We start from the raw sequence: 11,925 nt of genomic DNA on the forward strand, positions 1-11,925 counted from the left end.
GAGGAAGGATAGAGTTGGTGTACTCAAAATTTTATTGGCGTGATTGACTCAATTGAGTCACTTATGTTGGCACATGCTTACGCCAATACTAATTTGGACCACTCAATAATAATATTAACGTGAACTACCAAAAAAAAAATAAACAAAAAATAATAATAATAATATATATTTTTGGTTAATAATTTGCGTTCTTTCCGTTATAGTTGCTTGGGGATTACTTTGCTGACTCTTCTTGCTTGCTCGGTTCTTCTGACCACTTCAAAATATTCTTACTTGCTTTCTCAGCCTGCCAAAAAAAAAAAAAAAAAAAATCATGGTTCCAAATTTGAAATCAAGAACTCCTCAATGATTGATTAATTAATTTCAAGATTGAAAAAAAAAAAGTAAAGAACTAGGTCTATACCTCTTTGTCCCAATCACATCGAATTGTAATGATAGCCAATATAGCAGTTTGAACCGCGGTGCCTCCAATAATCATGCCAGCCCAAATTCCCTATTTTTAATATAATGGAAAAATTTCATGAGCACAAACTATTATTCTTATTAATAAATTAGTTCATTAATAGTAGATTAATTAGCGTACCATGACTCCTTGATGGAACCCCCAACCCATGAGGAATCCAAGAGGGACGCCAATGAGGTAATAGCAACCCAAGTTGATGTATGCCACGTAGGACTGCCATCCGGATCCGACGGCCACGCCGGAGAGAACGGGCTGAATGCTATTGAGGAGGATCGTGAGCGCCAAGAGGAGAGAGAGCTTTTTGACGGCCTCCAAAACGGGCTTGCTCGAAGTGAAGATGAGAGCAATTTCGTTGTCGAATATCATGATCAGAAGCCAGAAAAAGAGCCCTATCACCATCGACGTAACCACTGCCACGGCCGTTGCAAACCTCGCTCCTTTTCCGTTCCCGGCTCCAAGCTCATTCGCAACCCTCACTCTGATATATCATCGACACATGTACGTTACACAATTATTAGTCTTTTTTCTTCTATATATTTTGTTGAAAAATCTCATGGACTAGGTCACCTGGAATGTTGCATTTGCAATCTAGACAGCGTTTTAGATATGTTTAAAATCTAACCATTTTTAGTAACGTAGTGACCTCGTTAATCAGATACTATTTTATATGATTATTTTTACGTTAATTTTGGTAAATGGTTAATTTACTAAAATGAACGAAACGTTGATTAGTTTCTTAAAATCAAATTTGAAATGGTTAGATATCTAGAACGCCATACTTTGTTTTATTTTAAGTAGTTGGTCAAGCGGACAATCCGACTTTTCTAAAAAAAATTAACCATGTTTATTTATTTTTTGGTAATTTTTCATTTGTATATTCATAGTTTATAAATAGTACTTATATTTACATTTTTTTTAAACATATTATTAAACAACGAAATTTGTACAACATAAAAGAATAGAGTATTTCTTCTCTCAAATAATTAAGTTATCACTCAATCTAACCGTAGAGGATCATAAACTAATTGGCATGAATAATGTCACTATTTGATGCATGTACGCATGCTAATACGAATACTTTTAGCTGTTTGACATATATGAAAAATAGGTGGCCTACGCATTAAGCACGCTTTAATAGAAGGGAAAGTATACTTTGTCTCTCAGCCCTAGTTTACTGTATAAATGTAATTCAGCGCTAGCTTTATTTATTTTAAGCAATTCAGCTTAACGTATAGCAGGTTGTTTCTTGACTAGTAAAATATATATATATATATATATATATATATATATATATATATATTTATTTATTTGTGTCGCAAGTGTATGATAGTGACGTGATTTTAAAGGCAACCCAACTCCGCTCATTTCTTCTCTCGTATTTAACACGACCACATGTTCTTATTTTTTTTTAAGGGCCCACATGTTCTTATTTGTCATCAAAGCGATGACATGACAATTTGATTATTATCGTCGCAATAAATAGACACCAAATTAGGATCTCCGCAACTTCTTTATCTCTCCATTTTTTTTCAAGTGAAAAATGGCACGCCACATAAACAAAGAGAATGACTATATGAGAAGTTAGCGGTCCTATATATATGACCAAGTCTAAATCAGAAGATGATCAGTGAACATATTAATTTCACACTGTCACGTATCAGAGATTTTGAATATTTCGTTACCACAGAGAGAGATATATATGGCTTACCCGGTCGCAGCAAAAAATGCCAATGGAATCATCATTTCCCATCCGTTAATCGTCATACTGAAAAAAAAAGTAAATAAAATAAACTTAAATATAGATAGAAACTTCATGACATAAGATATGGTAAGAAATAATATTATTTGTATTTGTAATTTTGTATGGAGTTAGTATCCAAGTGGGAGACGCAACCTAGGATAACTATAAGGAACAAAGCGGCGACAAAAACAATTTAAAACACATTAACAAAATATAAATCATAATAATATCATACCATATAGATAGCGCATCCAAAGCAATCTCCGCGTTCTTCAGATTTCCAGTCATCAGAATCAGAATTCTGTAGTACCAGTTCTCCAGGCTGTCGCGATGTAATAATTAGATACATATATATAGAAATATATATACGCACATTTGTAATAAATATACTGTGATTTATAGCATTTTGAACGCTCTAAAATTCCACTATATTAAAATTTAAAATATAGATGAAAGAAAAAACCTTAGACAAAACTGCCTGACAATACGTTTGAAAAATAACTCACTTTTCGAAAGAAAAAAAAGAGAATAATTTTTTTGTTTGTTTGTTTAGGGAATGCATTATTAGTTAATGATACCAAAAGAGAACATATAAATATAAATATAAATATAAATACGGGAGTTAGACAAATATAAAAATTTATTATGGTACCATACAAACACATTATAAAATTAAATAAATATGAGCAATGTTGTCAGTAGGATTTGATTTCACATTCTACCCGTAAAAAAAGAAGTGGTATTACCATGTAATAAAAAGAGAAGTGTATTTGATAAATTATTTAGATATCAAATACACTTCAGACAATTTATATGAATCTCACGTAATCTTTCTCTTGAAAGATAGTATCTCTGTATATCTTGGAATTTAAGATCTACTCTTTATTTTAAAGTGTTTTAATTAATTTGTTGCAATATATGTTTTAAAATATTAATTTCTCTAAACCAGAAAAAAATAAAAATTAACATACGCTGAGATTTTGTTCATTATAGTAATTTATATTTATATAATCATTAAAAAGTTGTTGTTGTTTTTTTTTTTTTTTTTTGAGGAAACATCATTAAAAAGTTGTTTGATGTCATTAATTTTGTCACAATATTAAAAAAAATAAAGGGATTAATTAACAATAATTAAACAAGAAAAATTATAAATAAGAAATGAGTTTATATTAGTACAAGATTAGTATAAATTACCAAAGCATGACACCGGAAGAAGCCGAGAGCTTGGCGAATTCCCATAATCCAGAGAAGGCCTCCATGGAGAAACCGGCCCACGTTTTAGGGCAACCCCCAAAGAGCGTGTAGCCCAAGAGACCGAAGACGAGGACCCACCAAGAAAAGTTAAGAGTTATGGCGGTCCCCACGACGCCTAGTTGGAGTTGGTAGACGAAGAGCCAGCTGACGGCGATGTGGACGAGGAGGGCGAGGAGGGCCACCCAGGCGATGACAGCTGTCTTGAGCTGGCTCTGGAGGAAGCGTTGGAGCGGGAACTGGAACGCGAAGCTGAAGTGGAGCGGAATCATGCACATTGAGGCCACACCCGAGAGGTGGGCCACGTCGTCGGGCTGGCCCAGAAGCTTCAGGGCCGGCTCTGCGAAGAGGTAAATGGGGAGGAGGATTACACAACATATGGTGAGAACGATCCAAGAGCGTTGCATGTACACCCCTAGCATGTGGTACTTTTTCGCCCCATACGCTTGCCCGCATAGTGTCTCTAGCGCGCTCGCCATGCCCAACTGAGATCGATCATCGACTAATAATTATTAATTAAATGGGAGAGTTAGTCGTATGGCCACTTTAGACCCTTTTATTTTACAAAAAAATTAGGTAAATAGCCAACTAAAACGTTTGGAATTGCTATATCGCCAACGTTTTGTAAATTTTAGGTAAATAGCCATAAAGATGATGTGGTTATTTACTTAAGATTTACGTCTGTAAATATATGAAAGTTGGTGTGTATCCAAGATTTATGAAATATTGACTATTTAATAATGTCAAACTGTAAATGTAGTTATTTACTCTATGGACTCTTTATTTTAAAAGTTTCGTCTATCTATCTAATAATTAATAAGAAAATAAATAATTTAGACAAGATCCAGCGCCATACTACTATGTGAGCATAAGTATTAAGTGAGCTCATTTTTTAATACTTGAATAATTTAGCTATAATTTTATTTGAGAGTATTCATTTTGCTATTTTATATAGTTTCTTTTTGTTTTTATTTTTTATTTTTAGCCACTTTGAAAAAAAAAAATTGTAAACGTTTTAAACAAAGAGAATTAGGTTTTTTAAGTGGTGGAACGGAAAAACCACAGGTTTCAAACTTATAATTATTTTTCAACCTATAAATTAGCAATATCACTAATTATTTGCAATTATACACTACTTAAATAAACTAATGATTCTATTTTAAGAGAGTTTTATTCGTATTTATTGCCAAATTTCGGTGTTGCACTACTAGAGCCGTGTTTGGTTTTGTTTTCTATTATCATATAGCCTATTTTAGATAAACGAATATAATCGAGAGAGAGAGAACGCACAGTAGTTAATGATTATAAGTTGCCTATATGGCTATATGGTATAATAAAACTGCGATGAATTTGTGAAAGAGAAACATGAATTGGGAGCGAGAAAAGGACTGACCAGAAGACCGAAATCGAAACCGACTACGACGTTGTTGGCGATGGATATGGCGGCGAGTTCGAGGTCTCCGAGGTGTCCCGCGAAGGCCTGAGTTATGACGAGCATCGAATACGACGCTATTCTCGACAGTATTGCGGGTCCCACAATGTGCCAAAGCTTCTTCGACTCGTTCCAAACCCTCGACCCCAGACTCAGACCCTCATCGTCTTCTGATAATTCTCGCCTGTGATGGTTCTCCAATAAAGGAACTTTTATTTCTTCGTCGACGCTCTTATTATTTTCCATTCTCTCTGCTCTCATGGCTTCGCTTCGCACTCAAACCGAGAGATATAGAGAGATCTCGATTCTTTTGTGGTCGACCAGCCTTGTCCTTCCATTGTATTTATAACTCCAATTATTTGAGGTCCTTTCTTTAAGAGGATAGGCCAAACGCAAACAGACACGGCTGTTCTTTTCTCGTCATTTTTATTATTTATTATCTGTGAATATGCCAGTTAATAATAATAATATATCTTACGAAGAAAATAATAAATAAATGTTAGTCCAATATTTGGAGTTTACTATTTTCTCCCGATACATGGTAGTTAGGGCATTAACTCTTAATCAGTTTTCGCAATGATATTCGAAATATTCTCCAAACACCAGACTATCCTCTCACGTTTCTTTTTTTTCCATATATATTAATATTATAATCAAGATTGCACTCACTGACTTTTCATCCTTCTCTAGTTACCACTACTAGTCCGTATTGACTTTGCTTCCAATTATATTAAAATAAATACGTTCATGTTTGAGAGAATATATATATATATATATATATATATATATATATATATATATGTATTTATACGTCGATCCCTATCATCAAACCCCACCACGAGTACGTGAAGAAATCCGGTGGTCAGCCAAGTTTTCGATTATAAAGAAAGAATATAGGTACTATTTACTTGCGTTGGATTAATTTTTAAATTTCCTAATTTATAATTTTATGGACTGAATTGCAAAATCAAGAAAGTACGTAAGGTGCATGGACTTCTATTATTTTGTTTACAACAAAGTCACGAGCGAGTACTATACACAAGTTGATGCTCATATATATATATATATATATATATCCTAATCAACCTATTACATAAACTCTGGGAATGATCATGAATTTCACTTTTAGCAACCTATTATATATACTTCAAATTGTTGCACTAATCTTTGTTTGGGCTGTGTAGCTATATAAAACAAACAAATCGATGTAGAATTTCTGGATGAAATTTTGTTTTCTTTCCAATAGATATCATATAGAGATTATTCTAAAAACATGATTATTTAATAGTGTTTTTTTCATTATCCTATACAAATAATTTATTTCAAAAGCATGACAATATATATCATTATAAAAAATCTTTTATGATATTTTTTCATCAAATATATGTTTTTACGGGTTATATGTATGATATGTTCGCGATTTGTTCCTACATTTTTCTTAGACATTGATATTAATCCTTTAAAGCTGATAACATGATCAAAACTTATTCATCGTAAATTTGTCACTCCATCCTTTTTTTTTTACCTCTTTGTAAAATACCTATAATACAACCCATATATCTTGCAGCAAAAAAAATAAAAAATAAAAATAAAAAAAAAATAATCAAAACTCATACACACATGGTCATTGAAGTGATGAAATTTGGCTGGGACGAAAGAAATGAAGGTACAGGTACATGTATAAGGACATTGTATTATTATTAGGATTAATTACATAAATTACTTTGAATTCTTACGCGATTAAAAAAGTGCATTTTGATCTTTGAATCGTAACAAACATTTAACTTTTAAAATGTTGCGTAATTAGACCTTCCATCTAATAATTAATAGAATTTATAACTTTGTAAACAAAATTACTAAAATATCCTTGTTTATTTATTTTATAATTTATTTTGTCCTTTTCAATACCTTCTTCTCCATCACCGCATCTATTTCACACGATATGTTAGACAGCTTTCATGCTTTGCCTTTTTTTTCAATCAGATACTTTTCTTCTTCTTTCAATTAGGGCTCCAATAATCAACCCACTTTTGAGATGAACAACACGTGATATTAAACATCAACCACACCTCTTTTTCTCTTTCAACGCTATAACATACTTTTAGCTCACATAGGCACTCCAACTAACTACACTGAATCCAATATTCAGAGTAATGTCTTCATTTAGCTCAAATGAATTCCTCTATGTATATTCTGAGAAATTCAAGTATTAAGCGTATCATAATGAAGAGGAAAATAGAAACAATTTTGAAAATCGGAATGTACCTTTAGATCACCAAAAAAAAGAATAAAAAATAAATGAAAATAAAGCACCTTTTGATCACCAAAAAATAAAATGACCGAGCCCACAAACCATTAACACTGCCGTTCATCTCCAAATTCACCTTTGACAGTCAAAAAAATATGGAGCGAGTGAATTGTTAGAAAAGAAAGATTTTTTTTCTCTCTTTTTTGTTTAATGAGTTTTTTTTTTTTTTTTTTTTTTTGTATGTAATAATGATTTGTATATATTTTTTTACATTGCTACTCAAAGTAAGTTGAAGTGTGAAAACAATGGAGCATCTGTGCAAAGACGATAAACAACAACAAAATGGGTGTCAAAATTGGAAAACAAATATTCTAACTTAATTCATAATTAAATTAGTTTCACAAATTTGCAACAATGAATAGGGAAGATGAAGTTGGGCACCTTAGGATTGTTCCCTTATTTTTCCTCAAAATATTTTATATATTAGACGGAGGTCTTATTGTGCTACATTTTAAAAGTTTAAGGAAAACGTTTATTACTGTCAATGATAAGGGGACACTTTGTTAATCGCGTAAGAGTTCGAGAGAAATTTATGTAATTAATCCATATTATTATTAGTCACGTGATTTTCACAAAGTCCACAATCACCACTAGGATAAAAGAGGTTTTTACATATGATATTTGATGCATCTAAAAGTTAGAAAGTCGCATCTAAAAATCATTTAGATGCGACATTAAATTAGACTTTTGTCGCACTCAATACACCACATCTAAAGGTCTTGTCGCATCCAAAAGTCATGAACCTTTTAGATGCGCCAAGTTGCACCTATGGTCCCATCCAATGTTCAAAATATCGATACCGATACCCATACCGAGGTTCTGATTTTACGGATATATCGAGTATCGACGGATATATCGACGGATATTCTATAACAATTTTAATACCGACTACCGATTATATCGGTGATATATCGATGATATATCGATTATCGACGGATATATCGACAAAAATCTTATAACAAAATATAATAAAATATGTACCACTATTTATATTTTTAAATTTCTAATAAAACAATCAAATTTAAAATACACCTATAAGCTATAACTTTTTTCTTATAGATATACATTATTAATATTTACATTACTTTCTCAATATTAAAAAATGTAATAAAATATTTTTTCAAAGAAATTGTAATATTTTTTCTACTACATTACAAATATTCTTTAAAATAATAAAAAAAAAGAATAGTATTATATATTTAATTATTTAGTCTATTAGTAATTTAGTATAGATATTATATATATAATACGTTATGTATCATACATATATTTATATGTATAATAAACTATAAATAAAGAAATATTGATAATATCATTATACTAAGTAAAATTAATAAGTAAAATGTATAAATAATAAGAAATAATAAATAAAAAATAAAATAAAAAAAAACAATATTTTCAAATTTGGACGATATTTTGTCGATATTTGTCGATATTTTGGATTTTTTAACTAAACGATATTTTGTCGATATATCATCGATATTTTACCGATATTTATAAAACGATAACGATTACAACGGATATTTTACCGAGACTCTTCAAAAAACGATATATCGGCGATATATCACCGATATATCCCGATATTTTGAACATTGGTCCCATCTAAACCAACTCTGGTTGGCGAGAATTGATGGATTTAGATGCGACATTGTCACATTTAAAAGTAACCCGTCAAAACGTTGGAAACTTTTAGATGTGACTTGTCGTATCTATATCAAACTTCCTGCGCTTTGGCATGTTACTTTTAGATGCGATATATTAAAATTAATTTTAAAATATTATAAACACAATAGATTTTTTTTTTATATATAAAATAGTTCATAGAAACATAAATATTGTTCTCGAACTTGCGCGAAATCGCAAGTACTCGCAGATTTCATTATCGAGCTCCCGACTGATCATTCGGAAGACCTGCAGCTATAAGAGTGTTTGGATGCTCGATGTGGACGGAGCATCCTCAAAGTAAGGATTCGAAATCGAAGCCAACGACGACATTGTTGGCAATGGAGATGGCGACGAGTTCGAGGTCTCCAAGGTGGCCAATGAAGGCTTGAGTTATGACGAGCATCGAGTACGACGCTATTCTTGACAGTACTGCGGGCCCCACAATATGCCAAAGCTTGTTCGACTCATTCCACACCTTCAACCCCAAACTCAAACCCTCCTCTTTGTCGTCTGTTTGTCAATGAAGGAACTTTTATTTCCTCGCCCTTGTCGCCGTTATTGCTTCTTTCCATTCTCTCTTCTCTTTCTGTCTCTTTGATGGATTCACACACAAACCAAGAGATTTTGAGAGATCTCGATTCTTGTGGTCGACCAACCTTGCCCTTTCATGGCATTAATAACTTGAATTATTAAGGTCCTTCAAGACAATAGACCAAATATTATTTGTGTTGTCAGTTAATTTGGAATTTACAATTTTCACCCATTACATGGTAGTAGTGGGCATTAACACTCTTAATCAGATTTAGTAATAAAATGCCAACATTCACTGTTCGGCATTTAATTAGGAGAATTCGAAATATTCTCCAAACACGATGACTATCCTCTCACGTTTCTTATTTCCATATTAATAAGAAATATTTCCGTATTAATATTATAAATTATACTCAATCACGTTTGCCCTGCCCGACTTTTCTTCCTTGTCTAGTTACCTCTAGTAGTCCGTATTGATTTTGCTTCCAATTATATTTAAATAAATACGTTTATGTTTGAGTATATAAAAATGTATACATCGATCCCTATCATCAATCACCAACATGACATGAGTACGTGATCGCTGACGAAATCCAGTGGTTAGCTCAGCTATCAATTACAGAGAGAGAACCAAAAACAAAATAAAACGTACCACAATGTTTATCAGGTATATTATTCACTTATGTTGGATTGATCTTTAATTTCTTTATTTTATAATTTGCAATGATGGACTGAATTGCCAAATCAAGAAAGTACGTAAGGTCCATGTACTTCTATTATTATTTTTATATGGATTAAATACAAAGTCACGAGCTGAGTGCACTATACACAAATTGATGATCATATACTCTTCAAATTGTTACACTGATCTTTCACACTTGCTGGAGAAAAAAAAGGGTAATACACTTCAAATTGTTACACTAATCTTTGTTTGGGCTGTGTAGCTTTATAATCAAACATATTGGTGTCTATGTCTAGATGAAATTTTGTTTGTATAATTAATTTTTCCTACTTTCTTCAAATTGACAACACACATACGTATGTTCGCAATTCGTCCCTACATTTTTCTTCGCCCGGTAGATGCATTGTCACGTGAGCCATTATCATGAAAAACGTAAATGAGAAAATGATTTTCAATTTATACAAGATTTATATGATGGCATCTTATGCCTTCTCGATATCATTCACTCACAAGATTCTAGAACTTATGAGCTTTACAAAGTTACAAAGTTATGTGATCGTCTCTTGAATGGGTTGTGGTACAAAAGGATGGATACATGTTTGTGGGGGAAAAGTTCGGCCCCATTAAATAATTTGATGTTGGACCGCCAAAGCCCAATGATCACCAAAGCCCATTTCACGAATTGATTACGGCATTTATTAATTGACTTTTGTTGATTATTGTCGTACAAATTTAACAAGTCACTAGGGTCCAGCCCAAATCCGTTCACGAGCTCAGAATATAACCGCCAAAGACAATGACGAAGTGGAAGTCAGCAACGGAGATGCGATATCAGCTTGAAACCCCGAGAGTTGACGATTTCTACCGAGCCCATTCATCATAGGAGCGACGCGGCAGAAGAAGAGGCGATAAAGGACAAAGTCGTCAACATGTGTCTTCGAAGATCTCGCATCTCGTCGTAGTATAAATTCTCTTCTTCAGAGAAAAAATTGCACGTTTCTTTGAACCTCCCTCTCCCTCTCCCTCTCCCTCCCCCTCTCTCTCTAACATGGCAAAGCTATGGAAGATTTTTTTTTTTTAATTTTGTCACCAGACAAATCCTAAAACTATACTAAGATGAAGGGAATGAACCTTGAAATAGTAGCTTTTCGAAAGTAAAGATGAAAATAAAAGAGATTTGTTAGTCACAGTTCCCAAAAATGTCCTTACTCTCAAACACATGTTTGATTCCACCTCTATCCTCCAGACGGGTCTGCAAGGAATTCTCACTTTGGCTGTATAGACTTCTCATTCCTTGAAAAGTGTATGCAATGCTATCACACGACTCTTAACATTCTTCTGGAATCCAATGAACAACTACGACTACTTGGTATCGATTCTCGAATGTGGTTCAAATCATTTCCAGCCACTCCGTCAACAACGATTTCTAGTGGTTTTCAGCTAGAGTTTTGAAGGAAATTTTGTTAGCATCAATATCTGCACTATATGTGGGACACTCGGTCGTCGGTTTAAAAAAAAAAAAAAAAAAAAAAAAACCTTGATATGGATTCCGGAGCGTGCTTGAAGCAGAATTGATGACGAGCGAGGAAAAGGCAGGTAAAATAATTGTTCCAACATACATTAAGAAAAAAAAATTCAAGTATAAAGGAGTGTTTTTTACTCTAGTTTTGAATGTGTGGGATAAATCACTCAACAGGAAGAAAAGTATTTGAAATAAAGATACTTAATTTCGTCACCAGACTTGTTCTAAATATTAACCGGAATTTGGTGTTCTTTGGCTGCTTTCTTATACAATCTATCACACACATTTTAGGGAAGTAATGCTGAGTATCACTTAGAGTCAGAGCAGATA

At 32.8% G+C, this 11,925-nt stretch overlaps 1 protein-coding gene across 1 annotated transcript; it reads right to left on the reverse strand.

The window, feature by feature from the left end:
* On the reverse strand, positions 1–5,277 carry LOC149384516 (protein DETOXIFICATION 27-like). The gene is made up of 7 exons (XM_089629192.1): positions 4,849–5,277; positions 3,399–3,940; positions 2,440–2,526; positions 2,172–2,228; positions 584–941; positions 404–493; positions 1–286 (listed from the first exon to the last, which is right to left on the reverse strand). The coding sequence occupies exons 1-7, from the start codon at positions 5,146–5,148 to the stop codon at positions 215–217; spliced, it is 1,506 nt and encodes a 501-aa protein (XP_089485318.1). The 5' UTR covers positions 5,149–5,277; the 3' UTR covers positions 1–214.
* Between the last annotated feature and the right edge of the window lie 6,648 nt (positions 5,278–11,925).

The sequence above is a fragment of the Urtica dioica genome, chromosome 10 (genome assembly GCF_054948205.1).
Source record: "Urtica dioica subsp. dioica isolate 48M chromosome 10, U.dioica_male_clone48M_v1_H2, whole genome shotgun sequence".
NCBI lineage: Eukaryota > Viridiplantae > Streptophyta > Magnoliopsida > Rosales > Urticaceae > Urtica > Urtica dioica.